Below are 16,893 nucleotides of genomic sequence, written 5' to 3'. Positions count from 1 at the left end.
ATTTCATAGAAGTCTAAATAAAACGCATTTACAAACCAAACTCCACTCAAAACTAGTTTAATACTGCCAGAAATGTGTTTACAAGTGCAGCGTACCCCACTTAGAATGTGCTGAAGTCGGGGCTCATTAGTGATACTAAGTGTGTAAGTGTCACCACTCTTTACACTGTTATTTCCCATGCTTAATCCTGGTGTTCATGTGATTTCTCAGTCATAGATATAGGCTTACTAACTCTGTGATTGAGTAATGTAACGGTACATTCTGACTTTCTTGTAAACTTGAAACCACCAAACAACGCAGCCCCCACCCCTCCCTCCTCCGTGTCCCGTCATGTGGTGTCAGAGCTATTTCAGGGTCCCATGCTGTTATTCATTTCCTCAATATCTCCCTTTAACTCAAAGAGAAGCAAGCAACGTTTACCTCCTGTGCTGGGATCAGGATGACTCTGTCTCAAGGATACTGCACCAGGAATATTTGTGTCATGCCACAATGTCCGGGGAAGTGAGGAAGACTCCGGGGCCCTGTTTGTACTGATAAAGAGGAGTGTAAGAGGATATTCCTGCTTGTGCCTGATGGAGGCAGTTGAAGTCCCGGGTCGGTCCTCGTCTTTCACCGTTGATGAGCTGAACGGGAACTGTTCTCCCAACTCGTCCCGCCACACCAGTCACACAGGGAGGCAGACTTCACTCTGTGGTTTGGGCTATGGCTTTGGAGTGGCCTGGAGACACTCGAGGCCCTTTATCCCTTTCTTTTTGATCAGCTTCATGGTCGTGGCCCTGGTTTTCTTGATGCAGCATATCATCTATGGAGGGCCTTTTAAAGACCCCCTTTTCTTTGTCAAGTTTAATGAACGTTGGCCTCGGCCCAGCCTAAATACCCAGGAGGGGGGCCAACTGTCCAAACTCTTTATTCCTGTCCCCTCTTCAAACTTGCCAATGGAAAATGGGACGATGTGAAGACACGAGTGCAGAACTGTTTTGCCTTGTAACAATTCCTATTTGTTCATTATTGTGAACTTTGCATTTGGTTGAACATGTTTTTTTTTTTTTACCTGTTGATACTCACTTTATATGATTTGTATGTTTATCTCTTGTTATTTCAACCATGATCAATCTATGAAGTAGAATTATTTGAAAGGCTAACCAACCAGGTATTTCAAACATTTTAGAAAACTATGTAGAACTAAAAAAAATCTACAGATTATTTAAATTGGATCTTTGTTGACAACTGTATGTTTATTCTCTATCTAAAAGCAAAAAAAAAATCTATTCGCACCATTAGATCTATGTAATTCATGTGTATGGATCAATGTTGTTGCTGTACAGTGTACACTAAGTTAGTTTCTGTAGTTTTATAGTGCGCTGCTCTTTTGCTGCTCACTGTCGCCATCTGGCTGTCAACAAACAAACTACAGCCTGACTCGCTTTTGGGAGACCACGGCGAGGTCAATGTGGTGAGTCTGCGTCCACCGCGGTTTATTTAAAGGTTTTTGAAAGTCAGTTTTTAACTTGTCACACTTTATATTGGAAGTTATCTTTCTATGTATCGGACATGTTAACTCTTAGTCGATATGTTTTGACAGTTTTTTGCCATGATGCACTACATGCCATTATAATCGCCAGTGTCAGCCATAATAAATCCACGGCGTTAGCATCAATAGGACAATTAGCATCATAAGCTAGCAGCATCAACAATTAGCTTCATAAGCTAACAGCGCCGCAGGTGAGGTGCCCACGATGCTAATGTCAAGGCTGTGTGCAATGCTTTTTCAAACAAATGTTATCATATTTGTTCATATATTTTTCCTGAAGGTCCACGGTTTTTAAAAAATGTGATTCACTAATTGTTTTACTGTATTTTTTATCACGATTGAATTGTGCCACAAAATCTCAATATAAATTACAAACATTACAAACCTACATTACAAACTATGGTCCTTAACAGCCTAATAAATACCGCTGTCAAGATGTAGATGTGTTTGTTTATTATTAATAATCTTATAATTGGCCGAACTGGCACTCACCTGCTTTCAGGCCATGTTGCCAGTTCTGGTGCCAATAACAAGTAAATGCTATACCTTAAATTAAAGGCAAATAAGAACATTTCCCAGTCATTTCTGGAGGAGAATGCATGGGTTTGTGTTCAGACTTTTGGCTCTCAAACCCCTGGGCAACAGACAAAAAGTGAACCCATTCTTGAGCGATGTTCTAACTAAAGTTTTTAGCCATCTGACACCATATTGGTTCTAGTTGCTAATGTGGAAACAAATGTATATTGAAAGGAAAGATGCATTAACTGCCCAAATAGTCAGTATTAATTGATGATTTTTTTTTTTCAGTTAATTTGGATCGACTGCTCCGGGGAGATGGTTGGGGAGGGCGAGAGAGAAAAGCAAGAGGCTGCTGCTAAACTTGGTATTCATGGGCTTCAAGAGGTCTCACACGATGAGGGCGAACACAGAGAAATGCAGGACAGGCGTCTTTACACGGAGGTGGGGGTGCAGGCCGACTCTCGGATGTTTGAGGAAAATCAGGTTAGACTTGGTGGTTGGAGGAGAGAAGTCAGAGATGGTGCCACACTGCTCTGGAGAGAGAGACTTCCCACTCGTGGCACTGAAATGTGGACACAGACTGAGGACCTTCAAAACGATGGTACTTCAGAGCCTCCTGTCACATATGAAACCATTGACTTAAATGCACTGAAGACATCTCTGGGTGAGACAGAGACACTTCAAATCCCTTATGTCCCTATGTCTGTGGTCTATTCAAATGAAGACAATGGCTATGGACAGTCCTCAGTGTCAGCTGCCATTTCATCTCGTGGTGTGCACTATTCTTCTGTTGAAAATAATGTTTTTTCCACTCCCAGCCAAGCCACGGCCGGTGCCACGGAGACTCCACACTGGGGCCAGGATGTAGAAAGATCTGGTGAGATAAAGGAATGGGCTGAAGAGGGATTTGAACAGTTTGAAGGAAACATACCAGGATTCATCAACTACTTCCTGAACCCCGAACATGAAGAGCCATCTAATAGGAGACGAGGTAGGAGGAGGCAGGGGGCGGGAGGGGCGAGACAAACTGGGACAAGAGGGGCAAGACAAACTGGGACAAGTGGAATACCGCAAGGAAGGCCAGGAGGAAGACCGAGAGGACAGCCCCGAGGACGAGGTGGACTGACCCAAACTGTGGTCACCCAGGACGTGGGCGTGAGCAAGCTTTCAAAGACGTACCTGGAGAGGTGGAGCATGTACGGGAACAGAACGGGACAGGGCGGTGGGGCGGTCGGGAGAAAGTTATATGTCATATCCAGAGAGTTAGTGAGGAGTAGGCGAAGTACTCGAAAGGGCAGAGGCATCAGGTGGGATCTTCTCCCGAAGACCAAGGCAGGAAACCGTGGCCAAAGTGTCAGGCCAAGGGCAGCAGTGAATGCACCTCTCCAGGTGAGCTCTTCATCAAAATTTAAACTAAACCCATCAAAATGCATTTATTAGCTTCAGTTTGGGGCATGAATCATGATTATGGTCAAGTCAACTTGATCATAAAAAAGAAAAAAATGTATCTAGTCAATCACATGATTTAACCATTGCTATCATCTTATTTGGTACAGGTTCATGTAATTTATTCTTATACTGTATTAAAGGGGTATTATGGACCAGGACATGAGCTCACTATTGTTTGATTTCTGTCGGTTTTTAGGCACTGGTTTCTCCTCCGACGGTTACTAAACAATCACCGGCTCAAGGTCCAGAGGAGCAGCCTGAACAGATCGATCTGCTTCTGGAGGAGGTTATGATGGGATTAGACATTTTACCAGCAACATCGAGCACCGATTGTCACGGTGGCCCAGCTGCTGTGCAGACAGACAGGAGACACTCTGGCTCCACAGCACTGCCCAGCCCAGAGGTGCCTCTCCTACAGCAGCAGAACAAGGGGGAGCTCACTGACATCCTAGACCAGTTCCTTCAGTCCTTTGAGCATCTTGAAGCGGCCGCTGCACAGAGCTCCTCAGTGTCCAGTGAAACTCGCACCAGTGTAAACCAATACAGAAAAGACAACATCCAGCTTTCATTGCATACGCCTCCGGGCTCATCGAGGCCAGCAGGAAAACCTGCTGTGTTCACATGGACTCCGGCCCGAGCCGGGGCGTCCACACAGTCTGAGACCAGCAGCACTGACAGCGCAATAGGACCAAGGAGTCAACAATCCAAAAGCTCAGGAAAATCCAGCCCAGGCCCGAAACAACGAACACGAAGAAGAAGAAGAAGAAGAAGAAGAAGAAGAAGAAGAAGAAGAAGAAGGGGCGATCTGTTTTCTCTGAAGAAACCCAGGACCAAGTCTAAGAAGGCCGCTATGAGTGACGCTCAGAGGAGAGAGCAAGTGAAGCAGAGGGCCACGAAGCAGCTGCAGCAGATTCCTGTGGTCGAACTGGAGCGCAGAGGAACTTTGCCAGAAAACATGAAAGTCCAGGAGCTCCGTCAGGTCTGACAAATCCCCTACACCAGGGCTATTCAATTATTTTTTCCAGGGGGCCAGATTTTTCGGACAAACATTGTTTGGAGGCCAGACTACAAAACTACACCACAATTTTATTATGTATGTCCCATATCCAGAAACAACGCAATGGCACTATTCAACAGAAATGTATTGTTGCTCTGTCACAGTGTCAACTCAGTGTCAATCAAAACCAGACATGAACTAGAGCAGATCATAACAGTAAAACTAGATCTAGACCATGTCCTGAACCGAGACTAAACATATTGTAGGCTTAAACTACATCTTAAACAGGACTAGACCACAGAATCTGAACCAGGATGTTAAGGCCTTAACTATAAATGGCATAAACATCACTTGATGTGAAAAGCATAGTTCAGTATGTACTGAACAACAGAGCTAACAGTGCACCATGGGCACTCTCAGTTGACCCAGCCTATGGCACAGTTTACTGTGAGTGGCCGGACCATTTTACTTAGCGACGATTATGGAATCCCCTGTTTATGGTGGGCCACGACCCAAGCTTCATTGTAATGTGGCCCATGGCCCATTTTACCATTATGGGCCAGACCATATTGCTTAAGATGCTGGATTTGGGCTGCACTGTTTAACCCACTGTATTTGTTGCTGTTAGTTCAATATATGCTTTTTGTATTACAGAGTCCCAGACCAAGAGCCAAGAAGTCCTCATCAGCCACCAAGACTTACCCCATCAGGAGCCGGTTTAAGGAAGCTCAGATCACAGTATGACAGTATTTTGAATCATTCAAAAAGTAAAGTAATCTGTGTGTGTGTGTGTGTGTGTGTGTGTGTGTGCGTGTGTTACACATTAAGGAGTCTTGTTTGCATTTGCTTCATTTCTTTTTCCAACTGCAGAAGTAAAGCCATAAAACGTGCACGTTTTCCTTTTTATCTCCTCAGGACATTTCTTTCTCTACTGTTGAGGTGCAAACAGAAATCATTGAAGTTAAGGCTGGATCTGACCTAAGAGCGCCAGAAAGAAGACGGAGGAAGAGGGCTCTTGACTCCAGTGAGGAAAAGAGCAGTGCTGTTCAAGTCAAGAGAATTTGTCTTGATTCAGAAAAAGGGTCCAGCCAAACGACGGACACTGAATTAATTGATGTAGAGACTATCTCAATGAAAAGCAATGATTTTATTGATGTGGACAGTTTGGACTTTGAGACTGGACCCAAAAGAGAAGCCCTGGTCCATGCAGAGGTGATCTGTTCTCTCAGAGCAGACATCGTTACTGCAGGTGAGCCTGACGACTTGGACGATGACGTTGATGTGATTGGCGGCTCGAGCCCCGCCCCCGCTCCAGTGCTTATCAGTTGGTCCGACTCCGATGAGACTGAGAAGGACACGGACACAGATGTCCCAGAGGAACAGACCGTGGTGTTGTCTAAAGGACGACTGGTGCAACGTTAGGGCCAGTCACAGTTCTGTTGATCTGTTGAGTTTAACATAACTCATGTTTTATTGCTAGTTTTAAACAGTTTTAAACTGTAAATTAGAGTTCAATATATTGTTCTATTTTTATATGCCTAATGTTTAAATATTTTCATTTAAAACATTTATGTTTATAATGTAAATTGTAATTGGTTGTTATTATCATGAATCAATGGGTGAAATACATTCAGTATGTTCAGTATTATGGGATTGTTAGTGTTGAGTAACAGTAAAATTCCTTTTCAATGAGTATTGTTGGTTGCACTTCATGGGATAATTTCAATGTAATAATCATACTCATAATTGTAGTAAAGGTAACCATACTTCCTTTCTAAATTGTGCTATAATACCTGTTGTAACATGATAACTAAGCCAATATTAGGCGTCTAGACTTGACCCTCATTCAAACACTTTACCTGTCGGTATCCTCCATGTATGGATTCAAGTTTCCTGTCAACAATTGTTTATTTAGTTCATATTTTAGTACATCATCATTTTTTCAAAGAGAAATCCACTCTCACTCCTTCATCAGATACATCATGTACAAAAAAAACGTGAAGTGAAAAGGACTTTTATTAGTTCTCAACCTCTGGATCAACTTCCCACTCAACCCTGTGCCACGTTTGCGCTGCACTCACTGCGGAGAACCTTCTGGACCGTGGCCTCCATTTGGGGTCCTCCAGAAGTTTCGGGTGAAGTACAGCCCAGACGCCGGCAAGTGTTCAACATGAAGGAACCTCTCCCCAAATAAAAGACGTCGCCGCGCGGATGTGTGCGAGCTCGTGGTTCCCTTTCCCAGCGCGATATCGTCTTTTATCACTCTGTCTGGCTGCAAAGTCGAGAGGTTGGAGGTCAAGGGGTCGTGGCTCAAGGCAAGGGGCAAAGAAAAGAAAAGAAGAATGAAGTGCTGGCATTAAAAGGGGGGTAGGTCTTTGAATTGTGCTGCTCCCGTCCTCGGTCGTATCCCGTCACGTATTGACTTAGTGCTGGATGCGTCGGATGGACTGGATTTGAGGGGTCTGGCTGTGGGACCCCCAGTTCCTCCAGTGCTGGTAGTCTCCACTGTGTCTCTCGCACTCCATGATGTACTGCTGCCCCCTGTAGCCCGGATACTGGTAGCACACGAAGCTGCAAGTGCAAAGGAGCAAAGGAGTCAGGAGGGCTATTTTGGGCACGGGCAAAAAGCAAGTGTGAGGGACGAGGGGGATTTGAAACGTGTTCAGGGATTATTTCTGGTATGTTGTGGCATATACTTCATGCTGGGGAGGGCTCTGGTGCGGTCAAAGGCTCAGGTTCTCTGTGGTACCTATGTGGAGCTGTTACATGGACATGTTTGTGCATTTATTGATGAAGGCTAATGCATGCTGAAACATTCTACTTTTTTACGTTTTACAAAATAGACTAAAGCAAAAGCAAAGTTTGTTTTTTTATTCTTGTATGTATAAATGTATAAAAACCTGCTTTCTTGGAGTGAGTGGACTTACATCTCCACAAAGTTGACTCCTGCTTGTTTTCATTGAAATGTTGTTCCTTTTATTATAATATCCCTTTTGTTTGGTGTAAAACACATGTATATCCAGGGAGAATGTTCTGAAGTATGGTTTTAAATGTCTATTTCCATTACATTATGCAGACGTTCCACCTCCAGAACGTTAAGGCAAAACTGTGCCTTTAATATGTTAATTTATTTGTGTATGTGAGGCATTTAAATCACCACTGCTTAAAACTAGGATCTTTACTTAGGAACACTTTAAATAGATCCAATCCATTATCCGAAAGACCTTCAGATTTTTATAAGCCCTTTAGATTGATTATGTTTTGAGTGTATGCATATCATGTATCTCCTTTTTTTTTATTTAACCGTAACAAACACTCCTAAATAAATGCGTGCTTGTGGGTAAAGTTTGCTGGGACACTTACGCGCCACACTGCACGTGCATGGAGCCGACCTCGGGCCACTTCCAGCCCATGGCCTGCAGAGACGGGTAGTCATCGCAGACCTCAACGTTACGTCCCATGAAGTTCTCCCTCTCGAAGATCATCATGCGACTGCTCTGGTGGGACTGAAACAGACACAAACACAAGGGTCAAATACAAACATACATACAAACACATCCATATTGCAAAAAACTGATAAGATCTTCTTCTTCTTTAACTAATTCAGCCCCAATAGCCTTGTGAGTGCAGCCAGGCGTGCTTCATATTAGAAAGGTAGTGATCTGGAGAAGGTTTTGAGATCCTAAATGTAGCGTTGTTCAAGTCTATTTTGTTTGACTGAAAGTTGCTGCAATATTCAGCCCAGTATTCGAGTATGACGCGTGATCCTCTGTGGTCGTGTACGTACAGCGCAGAAGACGGGGCGCAGGGACATGAGGCGCTCCACGTGGTACGAGATGTTCCCGCTGTAGGAGTCCCAGTGCGGGTACTCTCCTCTCTCCAGGATGAACTGCTGGCCCTGGAAGTCGTGGTGCTCATAACCCACCCAGCTGGAAGAAAACAGGTGGAGATGAATCATGTTATAGAAGTAACTGCAAAACTGCATTGGATTGTTATGGGTTTTATGATCTGTCTGTAGCTGCTATTGCATACAATACTTGAAAGATTTTTTTCATTCCCAAAAATGTATTCGCAATGGAACAAATCAATACTATTTAATGATAAAAACATGTTCATTTCTTCTAAGTTTGTTTAGTTTGTAGTCTTACAGGCCAAGAGTCATCCCTGGATCTTCTATTGTTTACATGACAATAAAACTAATATGTTCAAATCATCTTTATAACCACTTTAAATGACAGATTATTTCCTCATCGTCCTTATTTTATTGGTATTGTTGTTTCCATCCAAAACTTTGTCTGTTTGGGATTGTGTATCATAAGAAATTGCAGTATTCAAGTGATGATTATCACATGGCCCAAGGACCCCACTTTGACAACCACTGTAATAGTCAACAAAATCCAAGACAATTTATTAGCCTATTTGCATCAATATGATCTTAACATTATAGTGACTTGGTAGAAAAAGCTTCAGTTGTAGTCATCTGGACTCAGTTTGAAAAAATAGACGTTTCGACTCTCATCCAAGAGTCATTGTCAATAAAAGAATTTAGATCGAGAACTCCGATATTAATACTGTTCTGTGGTAAGACCCGCCCATTGGGAGGAGCCTTCCTGAAGTAGAAAGAGTTGTTTGTTTCAACAGAAACTCCCCCCTTGTATCCATCACTATGGGAGAGACGGGCGAGCCCATGGCGAGCCCATGGCACAGCCATTAAATGCTTGGCCAATTAACAACTATATTGGCTCCGCTTGTGGGGAATTCGGTACATCATGTGGAAAACACGCACAACTTTGTGGATAAAGTGAAACATCTCCAACTGGACCCAGATGACCTCATGGTTTCATATGATGTGGTGTCCCTGTTCACCTGCATCCCGACCTCTGATGCAGTAGCAGCGGTGAGGATCAGACTGCAGGAAGACACCACCCTACAGGAAAGGACCAAACTGACACCTGAACACATATGTAAACTGTTGGACATTTGTCTGAACACCACTTACTTTCAATTCCGGGGACAATTTTACAGACAGATTCATGGCTGTGCCATGGGCTCGCCCGTCTCTCCCATAGTGGCCAACCTGTACATGGAGCACTTTGAGAAGAAGGCACTGGCCTCTTTCTCTGGCATAACCCCAAAACTGTGGCTCCGCTAAGTCAATGATACTTTTGTAACAATTAAGAAACAAGAGCTGGAAACCTTCTCTGATCACATCAATGCAGTGGACCCACATATCAGGTTTACAAGAGAAGACGCTAAGGAGAATCGCTTGGCCTTTCTTGATTGTTCCACGATCAGAGGAGAGGACGGGAAACTCCAAATAGAAGTATATAGGAAACCTACACACACGGACCAGTATCTGCTCTTTGGTTCCAGCCACCCACTGGAGCACAAGCTGGGGGTGATCAGAACCTTACAACACAGAGCTCAAGGTGTGCCCACCAGCTCAGAGGGCAAGAAGAAAGAGGAAAAACATGTCCGAAATGCCCTCTCAGCCTGTGGTTACCCCGCTTGGGCTCTCAACAGAGTGAAGAGAACCAAGAAGCAGGACAAAAGGGAAACTGAACAGAGAAGGAAGGGTGTTTCTATCCCTTATGTGTCTGGCCTGTCGGAAAAACTGCAGAGAATTTTTAGACAACACGAAGTCCCTGTTTATTTTAAACCAGGAAACACTTTAACACAAAAACTGGTTCACCCTAAGGACAAGTTGCCGACTCAAAAACAGAGCAACGTAGTTTATTCGATCCAATGCAGTGAAGAAAGCTGTAAAGAACGTTACATAGGTGAGACGAAACAGCCTCTACACAAGAGGCTCTATCAGCACAGAAGAAATACAAGTTCAGGACCACAGAGCGCCGTGCATCTCCATCTTGAAGCCTCTAATCACTCGTTTGAAGACGGTGAGGTGAAGGTTTTAAGCAGGGAGAAAAGATGGTTTGAAAGAGGAGTCAAGGAAGCTATTTTTGTTAAAAAAGAAAGACCTTCTTTAAACAGAAATGGAGGGCTAAGGTTTAATCTTCCTGTTATTTATAATGGGTTACTGAACCCCTGGAAAGGTAGAGGACCAGGACCAGGACATTTAGATGCTAATCAGGTACTCAGGGTGGTTGAGCCAGGGTCTCACAAAGACAAAGAGGTTTCTAATAGCCCATTAAGATTCTGAATAGGCTAGCTCGGTAGATACAAGGGGGGAGTTTCTGTTGAAACAAACAACTCTTTCTACTTCAGGAAGGCTCCGCCCAATGGGTGGGTCTTACCACAGAACAGTATTAATATCGGAGTTCTCGATCTAAATTCTTTTATTGACAATGACTCTTGGATGAGAGTCGAAACGTCTATTTTTTCAAACTGAGTCCAGATGACTACAACTGAAGCTTTTTCTACTATGGAACACGCCTGGACGAATGAGGGATTACACCGACATTATAGTGACTTGATATAACATAGGCTGATCATATGGTTTTAAATACATATTACATATTTAGAGATTATATCCTATAACTTCAGTCTCTTCAGTTTCCATATTGAATCATCTGATCATAAATACAGGTAGAGTCTTTCAAAACCTCTAATCTAACATCTCAGAGTCATCATACATTCTTTTACCCACATACAAATACTGACTTTCCTTCCTCCAATCAAAATAATTCCTAGTCACTGATTTGAAGACTCCGCTTTGAAACGTCTTTGAACTTCCTGAGCACAGCAGACTTACGCGCCGCTCTCGACCCTGATGGAGCGGATGTTGTCCATGCCACACTCCTGGACGTTGCAGCACTCGGAGGTGAACTCCAGGCACTTGCCCTGGAAGTGCTCCTGCTCAAACACAGTCACCTGGAGACACAGAGAGGCCTAAATGTCACTGAACTGCACCAAGCTCAGGGGCATGCGATCTAGGGCTGCAACTAACTGTTTTTAACCAAATAAAGGTTTAAATACGGTGTCTGCAGGTTTCTAGATAGAGAGCATTTACAAATAAAGTGCATTATTGATTAAAATCTGAAATAGTTTATTATTTTTTTACTTTTTGATGTAATAATGACACTGTATTTGTTTTAAAAGTCTTTTTGTATGAATCTGTACAATTATGGTGATCAAAATAGAAAAATTAAAAAAAAAACTGTTATAACTTTAATACATTGTTAATCATAATTATTCGATTAATCATTAGAACCCTAATGTAATCTCTAAAATCATGGTGGGGGGATTATTACAAATATTTGGGTCATAATTATCACACTTATTTATGTGCTGTCTGACTTGTTGACATTTATTTATACTGTTTTGGGATTAATATATTACCAATATTTTGAGTGGCTTAAATTGCACCGGGGCAAAACAAACAACATCATTCCAAACTGAATTTAATTTATTGTTTGTTTGTTGTTTCTGATTGCAGCGTTTATGTAATCGATCAGAGTAATAATTATAATGAAACCGCTGAGCATTTTTACCTTGAAGAATGGAGCCATGCCCATTCCTGAGTTGACCAGAGGCTGCATCATTGGGGATCTTGTAGTTCTGTGCATCTTTGCTCCTGGACAGTGAGAAACATATATATTCTCATGCAAGTGCAGAAAGCAAAGCACTTCTAATAACTTCTGTGCAGCATTAAATTCATTTTTAATTGAAGTCTTGTCCTAAAACTCAAAACTATATATATATATATATATATATATATATATATATATATATATATATATATATATGCATGCATTTAAAAAACAACAATTCTGAATGATAAACCTGGCAGTCATTTCCCTTCATGTGATAATACAGGTGGGTGAGAAAGTGCTTTTGTGTTTGAGTGCACTGTGCGGCCCTGAGCTGTGTGCAAAGCAGAGATGGATCCTTACCTATATTTGGCACTTATTGGACGAGCTGTGGAGTGGAACGCGCCTGCCTCGCGTGGAGCTTGGAGAGGTCCTGGCGCTTCAGTTTTATACCTACGCTGTGTGTTTCATGCGCGTTCGCGGCCCCTGCAAAGCGCGTCCCCCCGGGGCCTCGTGCGCTCGTGGACACTGTTCGACTGTTGTCCTGCCGCGGGGGGCCAGCTCAGCACATCCCATAGTGGTCAGACAAAGGAGCTCGGGTTTGTTCTGGCGCTGGTCAGCAGTACGACGCGTGGCACGGGACAAAAGTACGCGGAATGTGGGGATTAGACGGGCCGCAGAGGGGCACCACAGGGGGTCGGAGAGGAGCTCGGGCAAATGACCCAATCCACTGTTAATATACTGTTAATTAAGCATACTGTATATTGACAGAAATAATAACGCCTTATGCTACTATCTATTTTCATTTATTTGTATCGCTATGTCTAAAATGTCATCAATCCTTCTCTGTTGTGTAATGGTCTATACTTATTATACTTACCTTTTCCTTACAATAAAGTTATTATGGTGTGTTGCCAATTAACTTAACTGCATTTTCTATTCTATTATATTAATGAAATAGAATTATATCCCACATCACATACTTGCAAGATCATGATGTCAAACCTTGTTGACAAATCCAGTCCAATGTATAGTTGGAAGTTTAAAAATGAGCATAAAAGCACAGAAGTATTTTGAATATCATACTGATGTCAGAAAAGTCTGAAAAATAATTGAAGTTATCAGTATGCATACACATTAAAGTCAGAGTGTATAATGTGTAAAGATTCTTGATGCTCTGTTAAGAAAGCCTCAAGTTTGTCTTCAGTTGTGCTCAGTGTGTCCTCTGCGGCTCGTCTACACGCAGCCGGCCCACAGCGTGTCTATATCTGTGATGATGAGGGCTTTCTTTTGTACGGCGTCACTGACCTCAGCAGGTTCGTTTCTCTGGGTGTAATCCTGGCCCTGTGAGCGCCAGAGTATAAATGGGAGGGGCGCAGTCTGAGCCCACACACTCTGAGTGAGGCTCGTTGCAGGCACATACAGACAGGTAAGGTCATCGTTACTGAAGTCATTGTCTAATATAAATAAAGTTTAATAACAAAACCTCTCCTCTCAGTAATCATGTCCAGTGGAGATAAGTCCAAGACTTCTTCTCAGACTGACGGCAAAGCTGCTCAGAGCAAGAAGTCCGAGATGGGGATGATGTCCTACAAGGTTTGTTAAACAAACTTCACATTCACAGTGTCGTTGCCTTTTAAATGTACATAACATATTTTGTACTGTGTTCCAGATGTACGTGTTTGACCAGGAGAACTTCCAGGGTCGTATGATCGAGATCAGCAACGAGTGCATGAATGTGTGTGAGATGGGCATGGACCGTGTGCGCTCTCTGCGTGTGGAGTGTGGACCGTAAGTGAGACACTGAGAGATTACAAATAGAGACAATGTTTAGACAATTTATTGGAGCTGTGTCTGCAGCTTTGTGGGCTTCGAGCAGATGAACTTCTGTGGAGAGATGTACATCCTGGAGAAGGGAGAGTACCCCCGCTGGGACTCCTGGAGCAACTGCCAGAGGAATGACTACCTGCTGTCCTTCAGGCCTGTCCGCATGGTCAGACTTTACCCTTTTACGTGACTCCTGTTTGGTTATGTATGTTCTGCTAAACACACCTCTATACAACTTTCCCAGGACCCCGAAAAGCACAAGATCTGCCTGTACGAGGTGGGAGAGTTCAAGGGCCGCAAGATGGAGATCATGGACGATGACGTCCCTAGTATGTTCTCTTATGGTTTCACTGACAGAGTTGGCAGCATCATCGTCAGCTGTGGAACGTAAGTCTCTAAACAGCATAACCTGCTGTAGTTTACTCTGTGTACACTTCTCATTTACCTAACACTGACTCTCTGGCTCCACAGCTGGGTGGGATACCAGTACCCTGGATACCGTGGCAGCCAATACCTGCTGGAGAAGGGTGACTTCAGGCACTTCAATGAGTACGGTGCCCGCTGCCCTCAGTTCCAGTCTGTGAGGCGCATCCGTGACATGCAGTGGCACCAGCAGGGCTGCTACACCATGGCCAGCAAGTGAGGCTTAGGGAAGGAGAGAAAGAGAAAGAGTGGGGGTGAGGGAGAGGGGCGGAGGAAGAGAGAGAGGGGGAGAGACCACTGAAGCCCTTCCTCTGGGGCTTTGGGTCACACCTTACACTTATTGACCAGCGGAGATGGACACCACTCAGCCCACACTGGGCCTCCTCGACTTCCTCTGCCTCTGCTTTCTCTTTCTCCCCTCCGAGCCGAGCTGTTATGACCACTATCTCCCCTGTTGTAGTCCCTCGCTTCATCCCCTCCTCACTTCTGAAACACCAAAGAGGAAGCAACACAGATGCTTTTAAACACTATTCTCAGCACAAGGTGTGATGCACCATGGGAAACTGAGCCCTCTGCCCTGCCTTTAGCCTTTGTGCACTGGACACCCTTTCTGCTGTACAGATTTCTGGCCAAGTTTTCAATAAAAAGAAAAATCATAAACTCATATATTTTGTATTGTTTTTTTTTATGTATTATGTAATTTTATTCTCAGCCTAAATTTTAATGTCAATAAACTTTAGTTAAATAAAAATAATGAATGTATAATGTTGCGTGTCATTCATCTGCATTTGTTAGAATAATTCACAATAAATAAAATAATGGTGTAGTAATAAGTTCATGTCCACACTGACGAGACCAAAGGGTGACATACTTTTTTCATTTAATGGCTTTACAGAAACATACCACACAAACAATATCTTACACTTGTACAACTAACACTGATATATAAAAATAAACACTTTGTTTGTAGCTTATGATATGCAAATGTAATACTTTATCCTTCAATAGTACAGATGCTTACGATTTTATAAATTTGTAACATTTTATAATATAAAAGCATGCTCGGATGAGCAGATGTTAATTCACTACAGTGCAGTGTGTTGTCTCCAGTCGTTGCATAATGTTTGACCCTCTGACCGGTGGAAACGTTAGCGAGACATCATCCGCACAAACTCTAAAGACAGGAATAGAAACAGTCCATTTAAGGCGATTATTGTTAAACAAACAAACAAAAGCAGTTCCTCACCCTCAAAGTCCACCAGTCCGTCCCCGTTCAGGTCCACCTCCTGCAGGATCTCGTTGATCTCTCGGTTTGTGATCTGTTCCCCCATCAGCTTCTTCATGGCCTCACGCAGCTCCGTCAAACTGATCAAGCCGTCTCCATTTGAGTCAAACTGAATCACAGGAGACGCGCTCAGCCACAGACAAAAGCACTTCTCACTAACAACCACCTTCATACCTCCTTAAAGGCATCTCGCAGCTCTTTGACCCCGATCATGTCTGCCGTCTCCGCCAACATCTTTGGTCCCATCAGTTCTACAAAGTCCTCAAAGTCGAGTTTACCTCCACCTTCAGGAAAGACGCCACAGTCCTGCTATACCAACTACAGCACTAACTTAAACTACTCAAACTACTCCTAAGGCCGCAGTTATTTTATTACTTGGTTTACGGATTTTTTAATGAAATATATTGCACAGGCGGACGGAATATAAATATAAATATAATTTCAATTTCAAAATATGTTTTCTTCCGGGTTTGCCCAAAACGCACCACGAGAAGAGAGGGGAGGGGAGACGCGGTGCACAACTGTAGATTTAGTGTGTTTTAGACAGACAGAACTGACGCTTAAGTGTGCACCCTCCCCCACCCAGTGATGGCAAAACACGCTGAAGAAAATGTGGTGAACGGGTTTAAAATGTGTATTTGTGATATAAAGGTGCGCAGCAGCAGCAGGGAAACGGGCACGCTCTCCCTGGGGCCGCGCGCAGGGACAAACCCGCTCCGTTACAGACTTCCGCAGGACTTTTTGCGAGAAATTGCTTCACGCGCTCTTGTCTTTTGACTTAATACCGCTTTTTACATTTAATTTAATGCTATTTTGCTTTGTCGGCGGTACTTTATTAAAAATTGATAATAATTAATTGAATTTATGTTGTATAAATCAATAATCTAAGTGCGGCGGATCCGTAAACCAAGTAATCAAATAACTAAGGCCTAAGCATGCAGTGAATTCAGTGCAGTTGGGATGCGCTCACAGATCTGCTGGCTCAGCTCGATCAGCTCCATCTCCGTGGGCATGTACCCCATCGTCCTCATGCACTCGCCCAGGTTATTGTGACTGATGTAGCCGTCTTTGTTCGAAAACTCCGTGAAGGCCTCGCGCAGCTCTGCTCAAGAACACACAAGGCAACGTTTAGGCCCGGCTTCACAGGCGTCTGCCCTAAACCGTGTGCAGCCTTACCATCCATCTCCTCGGGCCTCAGCTCCCTGTCCTGAAAGAGCACACGTGAACTGCTTTGAGATGAGGCAGAGCACAACAAAAGTGGGGCCTCCAAATCTATGCAAGGAGACCTTTTTTATTTTTCTTTCTTTCCACACAACACGAATGACAGGACGTTCCAATGTCCACACGAAACATCACCGAGGACAATGGAAAT

The 16,893-nt window shown here is 43.5% G+C and overlaps 4 protein-coding genes across 6 annotated transcripts in view; 2 read left to right on the top strand and 2 right to left on the bottom strand.

Moving 5' to 3' along the window:
- The first annotated feature begins 365 nt into the window (after nucleotides 1-365).
- Nucleotides 366-6,957, top strand: LOC140354638 (uncharacterized). Its single transcript, XM_072439769.1, has 5 exons — nucleotides 366-1,453; nucleotides 2,339-3,439; nucleotides 3,696-4,478; nucleotides 5,151-5,234; nucleotides 5,412-6,957. The coding sequence occupies exons 2-5, from the start codon at nucleotides 2,366-2,368 to the stop codon at nucleotides 5,916-5,918; spliced, it is 2,448 nt and encodes an 815-aa protein (XP_072295870.1). The 5' UTR covers nucleotides 366-1,453; nucleotides 2,339-2,365; the 3' UTR covers nucleotides 5,919-6,957.
- Nucleotides 6,766-12,524, bottom strand: cryba1l1 (crystallin, beta A1, like 1). The gene is made up of 6 exons (XM_072439775.1): nucleotides 12,350-12,524; nucleotides 11,948-12,030; nucleotides 11,209-11,327; nucleotides 8,284-8,425; nucleotides 7,860-8,002; nucleotides 6,766-7,067 (listed from the first exon to the last, which is right to left on the bottom strand). The coding sequence occupies exons 2-6, from the start codon at nucleotides 12,020-12,022 to the stop codon at nucleotides 6,920-6,922; spliced, it is 627 nt and encodes a 208-aa protein (XP_072295876.1). The 5' UTR covers nucleotides 12,023-12,030; nucleotides 12,350-12,524; the 3' UTR covers nucleotides 6,766-6,919.
- Nucleotides 12,525-13,262: 738 nt separating this feature from the next.
- crybb1l1 (crystallin, beta B1, like 1) lies at nucleotides 13,263-14,900 on the top strand. The gene is made up of 6 exons (XM_072439774.1): nucleotides 13,263-13,415; nucleotides 13,485-13,582; nucleotides 13,659-13,777; nucleotides 13,847-13,979; nucleotides 14,058-14,200; nucleotides 14,285-14,900. The coding sequence occupies exons 2-6, from the start codon at nucleotides 13,490-13,492 to the stop codon at nucleotides 14,454-14,456; spliced, it is 660 nt and encodes a 219-aa protein (XP_072295875.1). The 5' UTR covers nucleotides 13,263-13,415; nucleotides 13,485-13,489; the 3' UTR covers nucleotides 14,457-14,900.
- Nucleotides 14,901-15,121: 221 nt separating this feature from the next.
- cabp2b (calcium binding protein 2b) overlaps nucleotides 15,122-16,893 on the bottom strand; it is a 12,903-nt gene continuing 11,131 nt past the window's right edge. For all 3 annotated transcript variants that reach the window (XM_072439726.1, XM_072439728.1, XM_072439727.1), the window contains 5 exons: nucleotides 16,698-16,728; nucleotides 16,492-16,623; nucleotides 15,696-15,805; nucleotides 15,483-15,630; nucleotides 15,122-15,410 (listed from right to left, as the gene is read on the bottom strand). In XM_072439726.1, the coding sequence (XP_072295827.1) occupies nucleotides 15,385-15,410; nucleotides 15,483-15,630; nucleotides 15,696-15,805; nucleotides 16,492-16,623; nucleotides 16,698-16,728 (447 nt within the window). In that variant the 3' untranslated portion in view covers nucleotides 15,122-15,384. The remainder of the gene's footprint in view (nucleotides 15,411-15,482; nucleotides 15,631-15,695; nucleotides 15,806-16,491; nucleotides 16,624-16,697; nucleotides 16,729-16,893) is intronic.

This window comes from Eucyclogobius newberryi, unplaced genomic scaffold (genome assembly GCF_026437365.1).
Source record: "Eucyclogobius newberryi isolate DKJ021-1_F unplaced genomic scaffold, fEucNew1.0.hap1 SCAF_11, whole genome shotgun sequence".
Lineage (NCBI taxonomy): Eukaryota > Metazoa > Chordata > Actinopteri > Gobiiformes > Gobiidae > Eucyclogobius > Eucyclogobius newberryi.
This window is presented reverse-complemented; position numbering and strand designations above follow the sequence as displayed.

Excerpts from the sequence above, each read along its gene's own strand:
- LOC140354638 (XM_072439769.1), top strand. The coding sequence starts at position 2,366 with ATGGTTGGGGAGGGCGAGAGAGAAAAGCAAGAGGCTGCTGCTAAACTT. Across the intron at positions 4,479-5,150 it reads AAGTCCAGGAGCTCCGTCAG|AGTCCCAGACCAAGAGCCAA; the intron begins GTCTGACAAATC and ends TTTGTATTACAG. Across the intron at positions 5,235-5,411 it reads TTAAGGAAGCTCAGATCACA|GACATTTCTTTCTCTACTGT; the intron begins GTATGACAGTAT and ends TTATCTCCTCAG.
- cryba1l1 (XM_072439775.1), bottom strand. The coding sequence starts at position 12,022 with ATGCACAGAACTACAAGATCCCCAATGATGCAGCCTCTGGTCAACTCA. Across the intron at positions 11,328-11,947 it reads GCATGGCTCCATTCTTCAAG|GTGACTGTGTTTGAGCAGGA; the intron begins GTAAAAATGCTC and ends CTGTGTCTCCAG. Across the intron at positions 8,426-11,208 it reads ATCAGGGTCGAGAGCGGCGC|CTGGGTGGGTTATGAGCACC; the intron begins GTAAGTCTGCTG and ends GTTTTCTTCCAG.
- crybb1l1 (XM_072439774.1), top strand. The coding sequence starts at position 13,490 with ATGTCCAGTGGAGATAAGTCCAAGACTTCTTCTCAGACTGACGGCAAA. Across the intron at positions 13,583-13,658 it reads TGGGGATGATGTCCTACAAG|ATGTACGTGTTTGACCAGGA; the intron begins GTTTGTTAAACA and ends ACTGTGTTCCAG. Across the intron at positions 14,201-14,284 it reads ATCATCGTCAGCTGTGGAAC|CTGGGTGGGATACCAGTACC; the intron begins GTAAGTCTCTAA and ends CTGGCTCCACAG.